The 22310-nt window shown below is 43.8% G+C and overlaps 1 protein-coding gene across 1 annotated transcript in view; it reads left to right on the top strand.

Moving 5' to 3' along the window:
* Positions 1 to 15895, top strand: part of LOC133054817 (zinc finger protein 850-like) — a 36710-nt gene extending 20815 nt beyond the window's left edge. The window contains exon 2 of the mRNA XM_061140140.1: positions 14508 to 15895. Within this exon, the coding sequence (XP_060996123.1) occupies positions 14508 to 15895 (1388 nt within the window). The remainder of the gene's footprint in view (positions 1 to 14507) is intronic.
* The last annotated feature ends 6415 nt before the right edge of the window (positions 15896 to 22310 follow it).

Here is a 22310-nt window from a genome sequence, read left to right as displayed (position 1 = left end):
ACAAACAAAAAAGAAATCCTTCAGCTGTTAGAAGCAGTCTGGAAGCCTTCCCAAGTGGCAGTCATCCATTGTAAAGGCCATCAGCGAGGAATTGATCTTATCAGCAACGGAAATCGGTTCACTGACCAGGCAGCCAAGGAAGTGGCCATCCATCCGAGGCCCACAGTGAGCCCTGAGTCAATCGTTAAGGTCCTCTTGGCACCAGAATTGCCTCCGTCCCCAAAATATGCCAGGAAGAAGATCAATGGGCTCTAAATGAGGGAAGAATAAAAGAAAAGGAGAGCTGTTAGAAGCTCCCAGACCAAAGACTCCTTGTGTCCAGCAATATAGAAATCCAGCTGGTAAAACAGCATCATGAGAAAACTCCTTTAGGAAAACCTGCACTGGCGACCTTACTGAGCCACTTCTATTTCGTTCCTAAGCTCCCAGCCCTGTGTGTGCAGATCAGTGCTAGTTCTGTGTCGTGTGCTCAGAACAACGCCAGCCAAGGACCAAGACCCAACCCAGGGCTGTTGGAACACTGCCGTTAGAAGATCTAGAAGCGGACTTTACTGAAGTCAAGCCCTATAGAGGCTATAAGTATTTCCTTGTGGTAGTCTACACCTACTCAGGATGGGCTGAAGCCTACCCCACATGCACTGAACGGGCACGAGAAGTGGCCAAGGCCCTGTGAAGAGACATGATCCCGAGATATGAGCTGTCTCTCCCCCTAGGGTCTGACAATAGGCCAGCATTTGTGTCTCAGGTAATCCAAACCTCATCCGGGACACGGCCTCGAATAGAAGCTTCACACCGCTTACAGGCCTCAGAGCTCAGGGAAAGTTGAACGCGTGAATTGTAACCTCAGGACTACATTAGCTAAACTCCGTCAGGAGACCAGTTATCTTGGATCGACATGTTACCCCCCAGCCTGACTCCAAGCCCGATGCACCCTGAGTCCTCAGGCTATTCTCCCTTTGAGATCTTATATGGGAGAAAACCCCAGGTGATAGGAAAACTCAAGGGAAACCCCCAACAATTAGCTGACCTGGAGATGTCCCGACACCTCCATTTCCTGGGAAACGTCTTCCACCATATCGCCCGAGAAACCTTTGAAAGGACACCCATTCCTTTGGGCAATTGGGTTCATCCCAATCATCCAGGAGATGAGGTATGGGTTGAAGATTGGCAAGAAGAACCATGTCAGCCAGGAGACAGGCCCTCACACAGTTGTCCTGGCAACCCCTACAGCTCTTAAACTTACAGGCTTCGTCCCTTGGATCCACCACACCAGAGTCAAGAAGGCAGCGGCTTCCTGTGATGAGGACACCTGGAAAACAATCTGGGACCCCAGAAATCCCCTCAAGGTCTGGTTCCATAACCAACGGCACTCACCCACCAAAGACGCTGCGCCTGCTCTAGCCGCTCCAGAAGCTGACTAGTCACGTGCCATTCACGCACGGCAGAAGCTTGAGGATTCTTCAGCCTTGTTCAAGCCACCCTCTGGCAGCTGGCTGGTCAACTCACAGAAGCTTGAGGATCTGGCTTTCAAGATATCAATGGATTTTTACTGTCAACTTTGGCCTCTATTCCTCATTGGTATTATTGTTGTACTCTTTGCTACAGGCCTAGCTTCAGTAGCACCCCAGGAGTGGGATATGGGTCAGAAGGTGCGGTTAGCTGTCTGTTAATTCACCGCAGTGGGAAGCTTCATTCTAATTAGATGTTTCTATGATCGGTTCTCCCTCCTATCTAAATCGCTCACAGGATAGCTGACCCCACTTCACGATAGGCTCAGTTGCTATAGCCGTGACAACTCAGAGATGCGGAGAAAACCTTTTGCTAGTGCTCAGTTACCTGTTATGTGCAGCTGCTTTGGAGCCTTTTGGTGTCCCTTGCTGTAACAGATGAAGCCGTTCCTTATCCATCATGCACCTGTCAACATTACAGTCAACCCTTGGAAAAATCCCTTACTCAACCATTAGCTAGAGCAATGTATAGATAGTCTATCCTATAGGCCAATCACTCTCTGCCTTCATAACCATGCGGTGTATATCCAGGGTCCTGGGTGCCAAAAATGGTTCCCAGCTGTGTCCCCCACTGCCGCTACCTTTCCTCGACCAGAGGAGCCAAACCCCGGGCGGGACCCCGACACCATGGCCTTGCCATCACGCCCCGTGCCTCCATCTACCCCCAAATGCCATGTAGATGTTACAACCCAGAACAGCTGTCTGTCTGCCAAATAAATGGGAAAACCTACTGGACAGGGACAATAATGCAGACAAAGGAAATCACGGACCAAATTTGCCCTTCAAAATCAGGCTCTGCCTGTTGGTAGTATGACGCAGGTTATAGAGTTAACTCCCCGTTAAACCTTCATCTGTACCAGATTCTCAAAGCAACTCCTCACCAACCCCAGCTGGCCAGAGATTGCTGGCTTTGCTCATCCTTAGGAGCTCCACGGTATTCAGCTACACCAGTACCATTAAATATTGCAACAGCCATGGGAACTGTGACAGATCCACCCTTACAAGGGCCAGTCTTAAGGGCAATTGAGTTAACTCAAAAGGCTCCAGAATGCTTTACAAATGATGGAGGAACTGAAGTTGTAGGCAATTTAGCCAGGGACGAATGTAATCAAACTGTAAAAGGTGAATGGCCCACTCATTTTGCCACAGACACAATATGATGCCGCCCCATCAAGGCCTTTTCTTTGTTTTTGGGACAGGTGTTTACTTATGTCTACCAGTCAATGGATGGGTATCTGCACCTTAGCTTTCCTCGATCCCCAGATGAATATTGGCCCTAACAACCAGACTCTCACTGTGCCTCTGACAGCACAGACCTGGTCAAAAAGAGCCATCCAGGTTATCCCCTACTGGTTGGTTTGGAAGTTTTGGCTAGGCTAAGTATTGGAATAGGAGGCATTGCTTCATCAATCACCTTCTACCATACACCATCCAAGGACTTCACATGAAGGAGGAAACAGAACAGGCTCTGTCCTGAAAGCAGGACTCCATCTTGGGCCGGACTGTGGACTTTGAGCTGTATGCCTAGTATCTATGGAAACGACATATCAACTGGAAAACTAGGCCCCTGGAAGAGCCCCAGGGCTCTCCTTTGCCTGAAAGAATACTCTAACTATCTATGTAACCGAATAGAATCATACATTCTATTACGCTTTTTGGGTATGACCACAGGCTTATTGGTCTTAACTACCTAGGCTTAACTACCTAGGCTTCAGGCATATGATTGCTGGTTAACTTTGATTGTATCATTCTTTTTCCTTTGTTCAGACTAGTTTCAGGGAACCTTATACACTTAGCGTATATAAGGCTTTCACAAAAACTGGTTGGGGTCCTTGGCTAAGAGGAGACTCTACCTTGGCCCCGCCGGTGTCATAAACTGCACTCCACTATCTGCGTTGTCCTTCTGAGTGAGTTTGTTTCCCAGAACGCGTGGCTACAACACACACGCAACATTGAGAGGGTAGCCACATCCTTAGTGGCCTTACAGGAGCAGCTAGATTTCTTGGCTGAGGTGTTTTTACAGAATGGGAGAGGGCTCCACCTACTGACAGCTGAGAAGGCGGGACTCTGCCTCTTTCTCTTGAAGGAAGAACGCTGCTTTTGTGTAAACCAATTAGGAATAGTCAGAGACATGGCCCAACAGCTAAGGGAATGAATCATGAAAAGCAGAGAGGAACTAGTAAATTCCTGGGGTAACTGGAACAATATCTGGAGCTGGGAATTGTGGCTTCTCCCATTAACCAGTACTCTCTTCATGTCCTTTCAGGCCCTTTCTTTGGCCCTGTATTCTCAAAGTTATTACCCAGTTCATCACCTCTCGAGTGGAATCCATAAAGTTACAAATGTTAATAGCTCAATATAGTCCCCTAAACAACGGGGAGCTCTGAATGTCCTATCAAACATGAGATGATGCTTTCTACAATGAGTGATAGAAGCATCAAGAGGGTGCAATGAAGAGGAAAAACTACAGATTTTTTCATAGCCTCCTTCTCCTTCTGCCTCTGTAACTCAGCTTCCTTTTTGCAAAGTTATGATCACGAAGGTCTCATAATGTGAGGACTCACAATACTAGGAACTAGAATCAATCTAACTCATCCTTGTCCTCCTCTTTGCAATTGCCCTAGCCCCTGCAAACCTGCAAACTCTCTTAATCATGCCTGTCCACGTATAAAAACTCTGTAACCCCTTTGGGGCTCAGAACTTGGAGTGTTAACTCCTCTGGGCTCCCGGCATAATAAACCTGAGTTCTCCAACTCTCCAAGTGTCGGTGCTTGGTTTCTGCAATGACCGAAACACCTCCAGCCTCCTGGTCTCTGAAGTTGCAGATCTCTCGCTTGCAGACAGGTGGTCACAGTTCAAATCATTTTGTGAAAACCTGTGTCCCCAGGCTGCAGAGGGTAGTAGAAAAACCTAGGTACTCACGGTATCCTGTGGCTTCCCAAGTGGCACTAGTGGTAAAGAACCACTTGTCAATGCAGGAGACACCAAGAGTTCAATTCCTGGGTCAGGAAGATCCCCTGGAGGAGGGCATGGCAACCCATTCCAGTATTCTCCCCTGGAGAGTCCCCAGTGGCAGAGGAGCCAGGCGGGCTACAGTCCAAGGGGAGGCAAAGAGTCGGACTTAGCACGCTAAAGGCAAGGCATTTTTGGGAAGAATTCTGAGAGCAAAGCTTTGCAGGAACCCAACGCCCCCAGGAGATTCCCACCAAGCAGGCATTCCCTACCACCCCTCCCCCAAGGGCACAGGCAGAGGCAGCGGAGGGCCACACCCATCCTGGAAAGAGCCCCTCCCCAGGCAATCTGCCCGACTTCCTTTGTTTCTAGAAGTTCCCGCCCTAATCCTCAACTCCGGAGAGGTCTCAAGAGTGCGGGGTGTGAGGCTGCAGCTCAGGGCTCCTAAATGCGGGTCTTCACCCGCCGTGTTTCAAACACCCTCATAATGTAAGTCAGCTAGCCCAGGAGTCAGGCCCATTGTCTCCCGTGAATTGTGCTGCGACCTGCTCTCTGTAATGCAAAAGAAAGGAGAACTCCCGGGGTGGTCTGCAAAGAGAATGCACCAAAGGTAAGCACCCAACACAGAATGTGATTAACATGTCAGAGTAGTCTTGATTGCCGCCTACCGATCGGGACCAGAGGAAGCCCAAAAAAGGCTCAGAAAAGGGCAGCAGAGACCAGAACCATTTTTCTTCATTTTCGCTGCAGCAGTTGCAGGTCAAAGAGCTGTGTGGATGCCGTTGACGGTATTTTCTCAACCTGTGGATGTGAGTTTGCGACATAACATCCCCAGAGAAGACTCGGAGCAGCAGGAAGAAGAGGAGGAAATGGCAGCTTCTCAGGTAAACGTCCTGTCCGGGTCTGGGGCTGGGCTGCTTTTCCTCCTGAAATGCCTGGACTGAGAACCTGCAAACCTTTAGTTCTCTGATTCTACCTTTTCTCCCTGGGTGGTTTGTCGTTGTCTACTTCTTAGTTTTTCATTTTTTTCTTAGTATAGTGAAGAGCAGCTCTTTGGAATAACTTCTCCATTAAATCCCAGAGCCTGTTATCCATTGTCTGTATCCCGGCTTTCTCTAGAGCCTAATGAATTCTCAACATGAATTAGTGACGTTCAGTTGTTCACTATATGCCCTTTGTGCGAGATCAACACGGGGAGGCACGGCTACCAGAGACTCCCATTGGGATGTGGTCTGGTGTTAGGATCATAGTGAATTAGGGGAAATCGCGTGATGAGTTTACATGTGGATGCAGCTTCAGCTCATTAGAGCAGGAGTTACAGATTGTCCTTATAAATAGAGTGAACTCAGCGGTCCATAGTTCTTCAGAAAAGATTCAGTAATAAAAACGTTGTAGAGACTGCTCTATATCGATAAGTGAGACTAACTACTTAAATGTAGTATTAGGCTACAGATCAGGGAAGGCACATATGAAGTGAAATTGGCATAAAACAGTTTTTTAAAATATTTATTTATTTGGCTGCACCGGGTCTTCATTGTGGCAGGTAGGATCTTCAGTCATCCTTGTAGTTTTCAGGTTCTTTGGTTGTGACATATAAACTCTTAGCTACAGCATGTGGGATCTGGTTTCCTGATGAGGGAAAGAACCAGAGCTCCATGCATTGGGAGCTCAGGGTCTTAGTCATTGGATCATCACAAAGTCCCCAAAATAACATTTTCTAATGATAGATTCAGATCATAGTTTCCATAATACCCAGCAGTGATAATGCATTCTTCCATGTACTTCTTGCCCCATGACTCATGTTCACTGGTTTAGGTGTTTCTGTGAGATTCCCATTCTATGGATTTGTTTTTTCCATTTGACTTGAACAAGTTTCTTGGAAAGAAAAAGTGAGGGATGTACCTAAACTGTCACAATTAATGGGGTAGTTTCATGTCTTCTTTCTTTCTTTCTGCTTTGGAAAATGAACACTCAGGTGTGTTCAGCAGAGATGCTGGGTTTTGGGAGTGGGGGTTTTCATCCCAAGCCCAGATCTGATCTTTTCCAGTATACTCCATGCTCACATCACAGAGTCTCATCACAGTTTTGTATTTTCCAAAATGTTTACAAAAATCTTATTAGTCCTAATCTATGCTCAACTGTATTAAAATTTAAAATTCAGCTCAGTGTAAAAAAAAAAAAATTAAGTCAGTGTAAATAAAGAATATCATCCTGAAACATTATGTACATTTTGAATCCATTCAAAATGACCTGACTTTAGTGACATGAAACTTTTCTCTCTTACCCTTAATGAGTATACAGCCCCATTGGAGTGTAGATCAGTACTCAGTGAGATGAACTTAGTAGACTCTGGGATTTGGTGTTGGACAGGGAGGTCTGGCGTGCTGTGGTCCATGGTGTCGTGAAGAGTCGGACCTGACTGAGCGACTGAACTGAACTGGAATGTATGTATGGAAATACTAACATGACCTGATCAATTATTTCTTCTTCTTCTTCTTTTTCTGGTTAGTTTTTTTCATAGAACTTCTGTGGAAGGGAATGACTACCCACCCCAGTATTCCTGCTTGGTAATTTCTTGGACAGAGGAACCTGGCAAGTTAGAGTCCATGGGTCACAAAAAATTGGACATGCCTGAGTGACTAAACCTTTTCTTGGCTTTAGTATTCTTTACAGTTACAGAAACTTCTGTCACCTTTTCTTAGCGTTGTCTCTGTGAATCTGTCTGTGTTTTATTAGTTAAAATCTGAAGTACATAAGCTGAAGTAAAGTTTAAGCTTTGCCATTTAATGGCTGTTTGTTAATATATGCCAATAGGTACAAGAGCAACATTACTGATATTCATTATTTCTAACTAACCTAATCTCTGAGGTGGGGAGGGAACCAAGCTTCCCCCCACTGCTGAACATCCTCAAGAATTCCCTTCTGACTACTCCTGTTTCTCACGGGTGGAAAGGACCAAGCTTCCCCCGGTCCTGCAAATTCAATGGATGACTGCCACTTGGGAAGGCTTCCAGACTATCCTATTAGGCCCATTAAAACCTGTAAAACAGTTACAGTTCCAACTTAAGTATGAATTCTTACCTTACTATTCTATTTCATTACGGTTCAAAATCCTCATTCATCGAGCAGAATTTTCAACATTTCTAACTCAAATAACCTTGCTAAAAATGTGGCACTTTGGCCCCACTTCAGAACTCTTGGCTCAGAATACACCTAAAAAATTTTTTGCCTGTTTCTTTGATAAACAATTTATGTCACAGGAGTAGAACACCGAAAAATAAATATGCTAATGTTGCCCTGATTATTTTATAATTTCTCTTTCAGATGAGAATAGTTTCTCTAATGGCTTGTGGATCATAACTCATCCTCTTTTCTTCACATTAGAAATTGGGTAAAAAGGATTATTGTGTAAAAAAATATATTTTGTAATACCAGCCAAGCCACTAAATCACGACCAGGTCTCTGAACTTGCTGTTTCCATCTTGGGTCACATAAGGAAGTCTTCCCACGGCCCCATGGCATCTGCACTTTGTATTCCAGGGATGGCTGACGTTCCGGGATGTGGCCATAGACTTCACTCAAGAGGAGTGGGAATGCCTGGATCTCGGTCAGCGGGAATTGTACACGGATGTGATGTTAGAGAACTATGGAAACCTGGCCTTCTTGGGTGAGGATAACTGCCATCCAGAATCACTCACCTACCCACTAGGTTTTGGTTCCTTCATTTCTAGAATGTCTTCTGAAATTTTCTGCTTCCCAGAGTAGTCCCAGATCGCTGCTTTCTAGGGGAAATGAGTGTCTGTGAGTTTAGAAAGAAAGGCTTCATGATGACTCGTTATGCTGGTGATGTTTTTCTTCCTTGATGTACTTCGCCTCCTTCATTTTGGTTAGTGGTAATAGTGTAAGTTCTGTGGTATTAAATAGTTGCACACTCTCTTAATTTCTCATTGACACTATTTACTTTTGCCGTAGTACTACTTGACCAGAATCCCAGAATCTGATTGATAGGTGTTTGTTAGTATTGCATAGTGGCTTTGAATAAAGTATTTCCGGATATCGTTTTCTAGAACAAAATGCGTCTCATCTCACCTGAATACATATTGGATTCGATACTGATGAATCTCTAACAACACAAATTTTCCTTTCTCTGATCAACAGGGCTTGTCTCTAAGATGGACCTGGTCGCCTTTCTGGAGCAATTGAAGGATCCCAGGAATATAAGGAGAATGGAGACAACAGCCATTTACCCAGGTAGGTATGAATGGATGGAGATGACTCAGGTGAGTGGTCCAAGAAGCAGCGAGGAACTCATCCTTCGTCACGTGGCTTTGGAAGATTTGCTTCAATGGAAATGGTTTTTGAAAACCTGGGTTTGTGTCTGCTACTGTTGTAGAAATGTATCACCTGCCCCATTCTGTCTCTTAAGTCATTCATGAATTTATCTCCAGTGATTACTTTTCTCCACCACCGTGTGAACTAAAAGTCTCCTCTTGGCTTGTGACAAATTGCATTCATTCGTTACTCTTCCATTGCTTGGGGGCCCTAGGAAAACTCTGCCCAATTCTGAGTAAATATGTGACAGTCCTTTTCAAGTTTCCTTCTACCTCTAGACAGAAATGTGTGAGTGGAGTGGTAGACAAACTGCCAAACTTCTAGGAATACTGGGGATGGGTTTTTGTCCTCTGGTTTATAATTTCCTATCCACTGGGAGCTACACATAGGACCTTCTATATGCATTTCAAATTCAAGTAATTTTTCACTGCGGAAAGCAAAACCTTGTGAAAATGAAGGAATGCACATCTCAGGTTGACTTCAAAGTTTCTCTTTCACTTATGTGATCTCATATTAAATATCTTAAGTGTATTTGCCCTCATTCTAACTTGTTAAAATACTTTATTATATTCTATTACCTCATAGAATTTTAAAATAAATTGACATAAACTCAGCACATTTTCCACTATATTATTAATAGTTGATTCAAACTATGACAATTTTTAGGTTATATTAAGAAATCTTTTTTAAAAGTTCCAATTGGAATATAGCTGTTTTCCAATTTTGTACTCCTATACAGCAAAGAGAATCAATCATACATATCAGTCAGTTCAGTTCAGTTGCTCAGTCGAGTCTGACTCTGCAATCCATGGTCTGCAGCAAGCCAGGCTTCCCCGTCCATCATCAACTCCCAGAGCTTGCTCAAACTCCTGGCCATCAAGTCAGTGGTGCCATCCAACCACCTCATCCTCTGTTGTCCCCTTCTCTCATCTTCAGTCTTTCCCAGCATCAGGGTCTTTTTCAGTGAGTCAGTTCTTCCCATCAGGTGGCCACAGCATCAGAGCTTCAGCATCAGTCCTTCCAATGAATATTCAGAACCTATTTCCTTTAGAATGGAGTCGTGTGATCCTCTTGCAGTCCAAGAGACTCTCAAGAGTCCTCTCCAACACCACAGTTCAGAAGCATTAATTCTTTGGCACTCAGCGTTCTTCATGGTCCAACTCTCACATCCACACATGACTATTGGAAAAACCATAGCTTTGACTAGACGACCCTCTGTCAGCAAAGAAATGTTTCTGCTTTTTAATATGCTGCCTGCTTTGATCACAGCTTTCCTTCCAAGGAGCAAGCGTCTTTTACTTTCATGGCTGTAGTCAACATCTGCAGTGACTTTGGAACCCAGAAAATAAAGTCAATGCTTTCACTGTTTCTCCTGCCGATTGCCATGAAACGATCTGACTGGTGTCATGATCTTCGTTTTGTGAAGACTGAGTTTTTCAGCGTTTTCACCCTCTTCTTTCAGTTTCATCAACAGACTCCTCAGTTCCTCTTCGCTTTCTGCTATAAGGGTGGTGTCATCTGTACATCTGAGATTATGAATATTTCTCCCTGAAATCTTGATTCCAATTAGTGCTTCCCCCAACCTGATATGTTGCATGACATACTGTGCATATAAGTTGAATAAGCAGGGTGACAATGTACAGCCTTGACATACTCCTTTCCCAATTTGGAATCCGTCCATTGTCACATGTCCAGTTCTCACTGTTCCTTCTTGACATGCATACAGATTTCTCAGGAGGCAGGTACGGTAGTCTGGTGTTCCCATCTCTTGAAGAATTTTCCACAGTTTTTTGTGATCCTCACAATCAAAGTCTGTGGTGTAGCCAATAGCAGATGTAGTTGTTTCTCCAGAACTCTCTTGCTTTTTATATGATCCAAGGGATGTTGGCAATTTGATCTCTGGTTCCTCTGCCATTTCTAAATCCAGATTGAACATCTGGAAGCTCTCGGTTCAGATACTGTTAAAGCCTTGCTAGGAAAATGTTTGAGCCTTTACTGTTTTTGAAATGAGGGAAATTCTGTAGTAGCTTGAGCATTCCTTGGCATTGTCTTTCTTTGTGATTGGAATGAAAACTGACCTTTCCCAGTCCTGTGTCCACTGTTGAGTTTTCAACATTTGCTGGCTTATCTAGTGCAGAACTTTAGCATTATCATCTTTTAGGACTTGAAATAGGTCAGCTGGAGTTCCATCACTTCCACTAGCTTTGTTGGTCATCATGCCTTCTAAGTCCTACTTGACTTTGGGTGCCAGGATGTCTGTTCCTAGGTTAGTGATCACACCATCGTGGTTATCTTGGTCATTAAGATATTTCTTGTATAGTTCTTCCATGTATTTTTGCCAACTTCTCTTAATATCTTCTTCTTTTAGGTCCATCCTGTTTCTGTCCTTTATTGTTCCCATTTTGCTTGAAATATTCCCGGTACCTCTAGTTTTTTTAAAGAGATCTCTAGTCTTTACCGTCCTATTGATTTCCTTCTCATTTAGGTCTCCACAGAGCAGTGAGTAGAGTTCCCTCTTTCAGTCATAGTTTAAGTCTCTCTTCTTACTTAATTTCTTCAAACTAGTACTTTATTAAGTTTATCTTATTTGTATTCAGCTTCCTTGGACACTGCTTATGTGTCCTCAGTTTCTGATTCGTTCTCTGTCACTATCATATATGATTTTTAGATTGAAACATCTAATAGACCATTCTCAGAAACTTGTGTGGCAAGAAGTGGATTTAAGAATTATTAGGTATATAGAATTTGTGAAAGTGTTTGCTGTCTCCACTTAACATGACTAAAAGCAGGAAATAATCATTAGATTGCCTATCACCTCTGAATTCAGTGGTGCCTGGAGGTTTTTATCTTGTTTCTTCCCCGATAACCTATTTCTTTGCCATGTCATTTTGTCCATCATTCTGTTTGTGGTCTCTGTTTTGAAGGTTACAGGAACCTAGTTAGCCTTCCTTCTGGTGTCTGCACCTTGGTGGGTGAGGTTGGTCCTGAGGTTGGTGCCCTCATCCTTTGATCTGGGCTTTGATTGCTGTTAACCATGCCCAGAGCCTGCTGTGGATATTCAGGGTTGTTTCCACATTGTTCTGTGGTTGTTACTGCCCTCTCTCTGGTGGTGCCTGCTCCCTGCATGGTGGAATAGAGCCTCCAGATCTGAGTCTTAGCTGTGATTCTGATCTGTGGTGCGAGGCACATGGGACTGGAGCACCTGCACATGGAGAAAAGTCATTGAGTATTACTCCTCTGGGGATGTTCACTCAGGATGTGCTCTGGTTCCCCTCTCATGCGTTCTGCCAGCTCTCATGTGATGTAGTGTAGGCACTGCTCTTGGCCCCACCTTAATCATGGGCATGATGGCACATGGCCCTGGATGTTCGCAGATGTTGTTTTCACAAGGTCACCGGCATAGATTCAGTGAAGTCAGGTCCTGGGATTGCATTCAGCCTGGAGCTGGACCTGCTGTGGTGCTCTGGGGCAGCTCAGGCTCTGTCCTGGCCCAGCCCCCTTGTGTTGGAGCCCACAGAGTCTACAGCAGCTAGAGCTGCCCCTGCCTTGACTGAGAGAGCGCCGGTAGGTGATTCAGATGCTCTGTAGGGGCTGAGGTTACACAGCCGGCCGTGGGTGTGAGACCGTGGCTTCTGTTGCTGCAGGGAGAGGTGTCAGCTTTTCTTCTTCATCCCTGGGGCTCAGCTCTGCTTTCAGCTCCATCTGAGCGTGTGGGCAACTCACAGGTGTCTGCTCCTGAGCTGCCCCAGAGCACAGGAGTCTGCTGATTGTGGAGGAGGCTGATGGGGGAGGCCGTGCGTGGGGGCTCAAAAGTCCTACGTGGGTGGAGGTCTTCATCATCCTTGGTGAGCAGGGTCTGGCACAAAGGACAAGGGATCCAATGAGCTTCTTCTTTGGCATCACTCACCAATACCCCTCTGCTCTGTGGTGGTTCAGGCTTCTACCACAAGCATCCCGCTTGCAGACCTCCTCCCACAGTCCCATTCCTTCAGGATGTTTCCTCACAGCCAACCTCAATCCTCTGCCTGGGTCTGCTGTCCGAACCCCACACTTCAGCACCCAGCCCTTGTCTGCAGTGGTGAACATGCCTCTCAGGCTGGGTGGGCAGGGCCGGGGTCAGGACCCCGTGTGCAGGTCTCACTCTCTCCTGCTGCAACACACTGGTTGCCATGTTCTCTTCCCGAGGAGAATGAGGCTCTCCTTCTGTCCAAACTGAGCCCCTGATGAGGGGCTTCCCTGGATGTGGAGACCACTGCTCAGTTTCATGTCCCCCCAGGTTACAGGCCCCATCCCACTTCCTCTTCCTTCTTCTTTCTCTTGTCCCACCTGGCTCAGCAGGAATCTTTCTTGTTTCTTTAGATTTCGAGGGGTCTCTGCTAGTGTTCAGCTGGGCTCTGTGAAAATTGTTCCATTTCTGATTCGTTTGTTGAGACAGAGATGGTCTCCACATCTGCCTAATCCTCTGGCACCTTGATGCTTCCATCTCTACTTTATTTTTTTTTTATCTCTATTTTAGTTTTAAACTAGCTATGGTCATCGATTTTCTCTAAATGTTTAAAGATATTCACTGAGAATAGCAGGGGAAATTACTTGTTATTTGATATCTTTCAGCCTTGTCTCCACAAGACACCCAGGATTTGATGCCGAAGAATCCAACATTAGAAGATGTGTTCCCAAAAGCAAACCTAGGAATATATCAAATATTTCACCTCAGAAACTTACATTTAAGGAAATTCTGGGAATATACATGGGTATATGAAAGACAGAGAGGATGTTTATATGGACATAAAGAAATGGAGACAGTTACACAGATTTCTAACATTACTGGAAAAAGAATTGAGCGACCTGAGTCACGTTGGGAAAAACACCCACTTCAGTCTTCAACATTTGCCAAGATGTGTAAGTGTTTAAGAAAAGATTTCCATCCCTTTTTGAAACATACATGTTCTCTAAAAGGAAACATGAAATATCTGGGAGGTAATCTTGTCTCTACTGCAAATACTCATTCAAACAATTCTGAACATAGGCTTCGACTCAACATACATTCAAGCATGTCTGAACACCTACAATTTAACAGCGAGTGGGAAAACTCACAATCTAATCAATTAGAGGGATCCGTGAGCAGGGGCTCATTTTTCTTCCCCCAACAGATATTTTCTCTCCATTCCAAGATGTATAATGTTGATGATACTGGAAGAGATGCAATCCAATCATCATTGTTCAATACATATTGTGATATGGTCAGTACACAACAACTTTCTGTGTGTAATAAAATGAGTCAGACCTTAAGTAAGAGCTCCAGCTCCAATAATTACAAGAGTATTTCTGGTGGACTGAGAAGGTATTCAGGCAATGAACCTGGGTATACGGTTGAAGGAGACTCCAACCTTAAGAAACATCAGGGACCCAAGTCTTCTAACAAGGATTCTACAAGTAATACTTGTAGAAATGCCTTTGATCAAATGTCAGGTTTTTCTCTCGGTAAGAGTACTTGTACTGAAGAGGGGACTTGTACTGAATATGGTATGGTTTTAAATCAATCTTCAGAACTTATTCAACTGCAGACTGTTCAGAATCCACAGAAAGAAAACAAGTGTAAGATATGTGGGAAACTGTTTAGTAAATCACGCCACCTAAGTAGTCATACAAAAATTCATACAGTAAGGAAACCTTTCCAGTGTACACAATGCAGCAAAACGTTTAAGTATCGCTCAGTTCTTACTCAACATCAGCGAATTCACACTGGAGAGAAAGATTATAAATGTGCAGAATGTGGCAAAGCCTTTATTTACAACTCACATCTTATTGAACACCAGCGAATTCATACTGGAGAGAAGCCTTATAAATGTAAAGAATGTGACAAAGCCTTTAGTCGTCCCTCACGTCTTACTGGACATGAGCGAATTCATTCTGGAGAGAGACCTTATAAATGTAAAGAATGTAACAAAACATTTACTAAGTTCCCAAATCTTACTGGACATCAGCGAATTCATTCTGGGGAGAGACCTTATAAATGTAAAGAATGTAAGAAAACATTTACTAAGTGCTCAAATCTTACTCGACATCAACGAATTCATTCTGGGGAGAGACCTTATAAATGTCAAGAATGTAACAAAGCCTTTATTCAATACTCACATCTTACTCGACATCAGCAAATTCATACTGGAGAGAAGTCTTATAAATGTAAAGAATGTAACAAAACCTTTATTGAATGCTCACATCTTACCCAACATCAGGAAATTCATACCGCAGAGAGTCCTTATGAATGTAAAGAAGGTAACAAAGCCTTTATTCAGTCCTCGAAACTTACTCAACATGAGCGAATTCATACTAGAGAGAAGCCTTATAAATGTAAAGAATGTGACAAAGCCTTTATTCGTCCCTCACTTCTTACTGGACACGAGCGAATTCATTCTGGGGAGAGACCTTATAAATGTAAAGAATGTAACAAAACATTTATTCATTGCTCACATCTTACTCGACATCAGCGAATTCATTCTGGGGAGAGACCTTATAAATGTCAAGAATGTAACAAAGCCTTTATTCAATACTCACATCTTACTCGACATCAGCGAATTCATACTGGAGAGAAGTCTTATAAATGTAGAGAATGTAACAAAGCCTTTACTACGAATTCGGCCCTTACTCAACATCACCAAATTCATACTAGGGATAGATGTTATAAATGTACAGAATGTGGCAAGGCCTTTTTTAACGTTTCTAGTCTTACTAAACATCAGCGACTCCATACTGGAGAGAGACCTTATAAATGTAAAGAATGTAACAAAGCCTTTACTACGAGTTCGGCCCTTACTCAACATCACCGAATTCATACCGGGGATAGATGTTATAAATGTACAGAATGTGGCAAGGCCTTTTTAAACATTTCTAGTCTTACTAAACATCAGCGAATCCATACTGGGGAGAGACCGCATAAATGTACAGAATGTGGCAAAACCTTTAATCGGAACTCAATTCTTACTACACATTTGCGAGTTCATACTGGAGAGAAACCTTATACATGTACAGAATGTGGCAAAGCCTTTAGTCATAGTAGTAATCTCACTAAACATCTGAGAACACACACTGGAAACAAACCCTAGTAATGGAACAAGTGATGGAAGAGGTTTGCTCTGAACATGCATCGGAAAACACAAGAGTTTATATAAGAAACCTATGGGAACGATGTAACAAATATGTAGAAAGGTTGTTAATCAAAAGTTAAATCAGAGTAAACATCAGAGATTGCATACTAGAAGGCATTTCACTAGTTTTGTTTTCAGAAGTTTCTCTGAAGGAGAATGACTGTAGGGAGTACTCCATAGTTAAAACACGTAGAAGATGGATGTATTAGCATGAATCGTGAGATGAAGGTTTATGGTTAGAAAGTTACAATTCTTAGCAATGTATGTATGCTTGTTAGTAATGACATGATTTGAGATTATTTGAAGTGAGTGTAATTCAGCACTCAAATAATCCGTACAGTGCTCACCGGAATCCCTGTCTTGGTTTGAATGGATGAATCCACACTCAGCCTAGGGAGTCCGAGGCACTTTACTCAGGGTAACTTATAAAAGCTGAGCTGCTGGAGAAGGAAATGGCAACCCACTCCAGTATTCTTGCCTGGAAAATCCCATATCTTGTAGTAACCTATAAAGGAAAAGAAGTCTGAAAAAGAATATATATATACATATAGGAAAGTATACCTGAAACTAACATAACACTGTAAATCAACTATACATCAATAAAAATTTAAAAAAATAAATAAATAAAAGCTGAACTGCAAGTACTCCTGTTTTCTCTGCCTGATTCCAGCTTTGACCTCTCTCAGAAACTCCTGCCCTAAATCCTCCCCTACAGAGAGGTCTTAGGTGTGGTGAGTGTGAGGCTTTGAGCTCAGGACTCCTGAACATTGGTTCTGGGGAAGAAACATCAGAAAAAATGGGATTTTCTGATGACACCTTTCATGGCAGCACTGTTGACCTGCAGATTCATAACTTCTTGGAGTGGGGACCTGGGCACCAGGGATCTGTATTCATTGAAATGGTTCAGAAAGAATCTTTAGCCAAGTGGTTTCCATCTGGTTTCCCATCAGGATCATGTGACCACTGTCAGGAAATGACCTCACGGATGCCCTCCCAACAGAGTTCTATTTTGGTCCTGTGGGAGCATCAGTGTGGTGTGTAGGATGTGCTCCAGGGGATTCTAAGGGGAGGCCCGGGATAAGGACTTGGCTCCTGGTCCACTTGTGAGAGCTGAGGCCCAGCTTCAGCCCAAGGAGAGGCCGCAGGGTTGGTCTAGCTGGATTTGGACCGGGGGAGTCAGTCAGCTCACACCGTCTGTGTGAGCAGAGGGTTAGCAGCTATCTCTGGGGAGAAAACAATCAAGAAATTAGCTCACAGGCTGGTCTCCAGGTAGGAATTGATTGTTCCTGAATCTCTCCTGAGACAGAGGACAGGAGAGGTTGTTCTTCTCAGCTTTTCAAGGTCTTTCTGTCTAGTGAGAGAGTCATTTCCTAGGCAGGTTGAGAAGAAGCTTGGGGGTCCCCAAGGAAAGAGGGGTCTGGAATTCTCAAAGAAGAAGAAAGGACAAACTTTTTTTCTTTCCTCTACATTCCTTAGGATTATATAACAATAATGTATTCTGCCTGAGGACAGTCTCTGGATTAAACCTTCTGGCTAATCCCATTATTTTAAAATGTAAATTATAGGAGTAGATCTGGTGAGGTCTTTACAACCTCCAGGCATTCTTTGGATTCATTGGAGAGTATGTAACTCCATTGCTGACACTAGCAAGGGGATACTCTTTCTGTCCCCTTCTGATGTCTATGTCAGAAGCTTTCTCTGTCTCCTTTATACTTTAATAAAACTTTACTACACAAAAGCTCTGAGCAATCAAGCCTTGTCTCTGGCCCCAGATTGAATTCTCCAGAGGCCAAGAACCCCAGCCTCTTTGCGTGATTCAGCAACAACCTTTCACCTTGGCTCATCCGGGATTCTTCAGGACAAGGGAAGGGTGCTTGTAGCTCTAGTTCTCCTAGCGAACACGTTTTCTGCTGTGCTTGACTAACTCTTTGGTGTGCTTGCATGAATGAATGAAATGCTCTGCATGAAGCAAGTGAACTGCTCTGTGGCTCTGTGGTGACCTCATAGGGCTGATGGCAGAAACCTGTCGGGGATTTTTACCAACCTGCCAATGCCAAGAGGCACCCAACGTCTCCTTTGGGGACTGACCAGAGATAGGCTAAGCATGTGGACTGAACTCTCCTTTCTTGGTCAAAGTTTTTGGTTTCTTTGGCCATTTCATAACTCCTTGCAAATTAGATGGAGGACAGGAGACAAAGAGGTAAGGAAAAGCAGATTTCTCCAATCTACCCCTGGGATCATATACACAGAGCAGCCAGAGAGACTGAGGAACAGCCACACATGAAGAGGCTGTTTTCATGAAGCACCCACTGGGAGAAATAATCAGTATAAGCCTTTTTTTTTTATCAAGAAATACAAGAAATCAAGGAAGATCTGGGAGACTATTTAGAGGACCCAGAAAAATATATTAGAGCTTTTAAAGATGTTTCTCTGCTTTATGACCTTACTTGGAAGGATGTGATATATATCTTGGGACAAATGCTGACTCCCGACTCAAAAAAGTTTTGGGAAAAGCGGTTGCTTATGGAGATGAATTGCTTGATAATGAATCAGTAGGGAAGAGGGAGATAACTGCCCTCCCCACTGAGAATGAGGTGGTCCCAATTACAGAACTAGACTGGGACTACAACACAGCTAAAGGAAGATGGGATCAGAGTCATTTTGTCAGATATATTCTTGAAGGACTCAGGCAGGGGTGTGCTAAACCTTTAAGGTAAAGTTGCTTAGTCGTGTCCGACTCTTTGCGACCCCATGGAATGTAGCCTACCAGGCTCCTCTGTCCATGGGATCTTCCAGGCAAGAGTCCTGGAGTGGGTTGCCATTTCCTTCTCCAGGGGATCTTCCCGACCCCAGGATTGAACCTGGGTCTTCAGCACTGCAGACAGACGCTTTACCATCTGAGCCACCAGGAAGCACATTAAAGTAAGCCTTTAAACTATGGCAAATTGGCAGACATAGAACAGGAGGAGAAGGAAGCTGCTGGCAAATTCCTAGATAGACAGAGAGAAGCAGATTCACTGAGATTGATCCCAAAAGGGAAGAGGGAAAAGTGATCTTAAAGGATAGATTTCTCAGTCAGTCTAGATATCAGCCATAAGCTATTAAAACGGGCCTATGGACCAAATCAGTCTTTAGATAATCTGTTCCAAGTGGCTCAGACAGTCTATTATGGTAGGGATTATGAGGAAAAGAAAGAAAGACAGAAAAAGACAAAGGAACAGGTGAAAGACTTCGCAATGGCTATGAAAACCCTTCTTAAACAGCCTGAGAAAGATGCCCAGAGGGACCCAGGTGAAAAGGGATGGAGTTGCTATTACTGTGGAAATGAGGGGGACCTCAAGCGGGATTGCCCTCAGGCATCTAAGCTTCCCCCGGCTCCATGTCCAGTCTGCAAAGGACCACACTGGAAGAGAGACTGCCCCCAGAGGCGTAGGTCTCAGGGGTCGGACTCTCAAGACAATCAGGACTGAAGGTGCCCAGGGGTCCCCACACAAGCTCCCATCCTAATTACACCTGAGGAAGCCCAGGTGTTAATAACTGTGGGAGGCCAATCTGTCGATTTCCTTTTAGATATTGGGGCAAATTTCTCTGTGTGTTCTGAAGCCCGTGGCCCACTATCTTCCCAATCCACTTCTGTAATGGGACTGTCTGGACAAGCCAAAAGATTGACCAGATAAACTATGTGAGCCTACTTCTGCTGACTGTAAAAATCCTGAGTCTGCCGTTTGATCTTCAAGACAATGTCCTCCGGTCCTGGGCTCATTCTTACTCTGAATTCCACAATCAGTCTAACTGCTGGGTCTGTGGAGTGCTCCCCTCTTCATCAGTGGAAGGCCTCCTGTGGCGGACATCTCCACTTCAAGGAAAAGACTCTCCAAGTCTGCAAATACCATCAATAACAGTCACATGTGATGCCTCATCTTAAACTGATGACATCTAAAAACCTTAAGCTGGACTGATGTAACTATAGACATAAAGTGACTTTTCATTTTGATTTTAACTTGGTTTAATGACTCTTTTGCCTGTAACTGTATAATGGGATTTTCTAACCGCCTAAAAGCTTTAAGTTCAGAAAAGGTTGTCTAAGCTTCCTCATAGGAAGGAGCCTAGACACAGACTCCTCCAACTATTACTGGGGGCCCCTGAATCAGAGACCCTCAATACGAGGGTTAGGAGAATAGGTTGCCTCAAGAACAATTTAGGGACCACACGCCTTAACACCAGAAGTAGTTATGGAATGAAAACGATGTCCCTTTCCCTTGGCAACACAATTCCAAAAGAAAGGGGGGAGGGGAATAAGAGAGTCATTTCCTAGGTAGGCTGAAAAGAAGTCCAGGGATCCCCAAGGAGAGAGAGGTCTGGAATACTCAAGGAGAAAGAAAGGACAAACTTTTTACTTTTTTCCCTCTACATTCCTTAGGATTATATAATAATAATGAATCCTGCCTGAGGACAGTCTCTGGATTAAACCTTCTGGCTAATCCTGTTATCTTAAAATGTAAATTATGGGAGTAGATCTGGTGAGGTCTTTACAACCTCCAGACATTCTTTGGATTCATTGGAGAGTATGTAACTCCATGGCTAACACTAGCAAGCGGGTACTCTTTCTGCCCCCTTCTGATGTCTATGTCAGAAGCTTTCTCTATCTCCTTTATACTTTAATAAAACTTTATTCCACAAAAGCTCTGAGCGATCAAGCCTCGTCCCTGGCCCCGGGTTGAATTATTCTCCTCCAGAGGCCAAGAACCCCATCGTCTTTGAGTGATTCAGCAACAACCTTTCAGTAGGAGCAGTGGTTGCAAGTTAAAGAGATCTGTTGATGTCCTCCAAGCTATTTTCTCAAAACTCAGAAGTGCGTTTGCAGCATAACATCCCCAGAGAAGACAGAATAGGAGGAGGAGGAAGAGGAAACGGCAGCTTCTCAGGTAAATGTCCTATCCTGGGTCTCCGGCTGTGTCTGCTTTTCCTCCTGAAATGCCCTAATGAGAATATGCAAGCCTTTAGTTCTCTGCTCTTAATTTTTCTTCCCAGGCATTTGTTATCATCTTAGTTTTCCCCATTTCCTCTTATTATAGCAAAGACCTGCCCTTTAGACTACTTCCTTGTGTCCCAGAGCCTTTTCTCCATTGTCTGCATCCTCGCTTTCTATGGAGCATGATGAATTCTCATCATGAATCAGCGACTTTGAACTGTTCAAAATATTCTTTTTTTGTGAGAGATTAGCATGGGGAGTCACTCCTATCCTCACTCCCACTGGGATGTGGTTTGGTGTTTGGATTTTAGGGACGTTGGGAAATGCGGTGATGACTTAGCACCTGGATGCAATTTAGATATTTAAAACCGTGTTTGAAAATGCCATTATCCATAGAACCAATTCTCTTCTGTCCATGGGATTTTCCAGGCAAGAATTCTGCAGTGGGTTGCCATTTTCTCGTCCCGGGGATTCTCTCCACCATGAGACTGAAGCCACATCTCCAGCATTGGCAGGCAGATTCTTTACCACTGAGCCAGCGGGGAAGCCCAGTGACTCAACTCAGTGGTCCAGAGTTTTTCAGAAAATGTTCAGAAATAAAAAGAAAACTAGGAGATATTGTCCTTTGCATTACTAAGACTTACTAGTTAAATGCATTATGAGGATACTAAACAGGGGAAGTATAGGTGACATGAAATTTGCATAAAATTAACATTTTAAAATGTTAGACTCAAGTTATAATTTCCTAGTTAATTCCAGAATGCCCAGGCAGTGATAGTGCATCTTTCATGTGATTCATTTACACCATGACATCTGGTGTAATGATGTAATGATGCCCACTGGTTCTGGAGACGTCTCTTTGACATCATGAGGCTATGAAGTTGATACTTCTTTCCTTTCTCTTTAAAGAAGATTGTAGAAGAAAGGAATAAGGAATGTGTGGAAATGCTCATAGTTAATGGAGAAACTCCCCCATCTTGGTTTCTCTTTGCTTCTGAGAATGAACACTCATTGTGTGGATTATAGACGCTGGGTGTTTGGGGTAGGTGTATTGATCATCCAAGCCCAGGTGTGATGTGAAGATTATGGTACATGCAGACAAAGCTCATTCGTCTTCTACAAAAATAACCCCTGATAGGTAGACCTTGCTATCCTGATGTCCTTAAAACATGGCCATAGTCTGCTCCTGAATTGTGGAATTAAAAATGGGTGAACAATAGCTGTAAATCAAAGAATCAGCACTATGGGAAATCCAAGATGGCTGCCTGGCTTTTCCCAGCTCCCTGACAAACCTCATTTTTATTTGATGGGTTAAAGCCTTCCCTGGCTACAGGGTTAATGCCCTCAAAATGAAAAAAATGTTTCACTGAATAGTAAATTTTTCATTGTTAAAGTAAGTTT

The sequence above is a fragment of the Dama dama genome, chromosome 4 (assembly GCF_033118175.1).
Source record: "Dama dama isolate Ldn47 chromosome 4, ASM3311817v1, whole genome shotgun sequence".
NCBI classification, from domain to species: domain Eukaryota; kingdom Metazoa; phylum Chordata; class Mammalia; order Artiodactyla; family Cervidae; genus Dama; species Dama dama.
The sequence above is the reverse complement of the archived record's forward strand: the minus strand, read 5'-3'. Positions and strand labels throughout refer to the sequence as shown.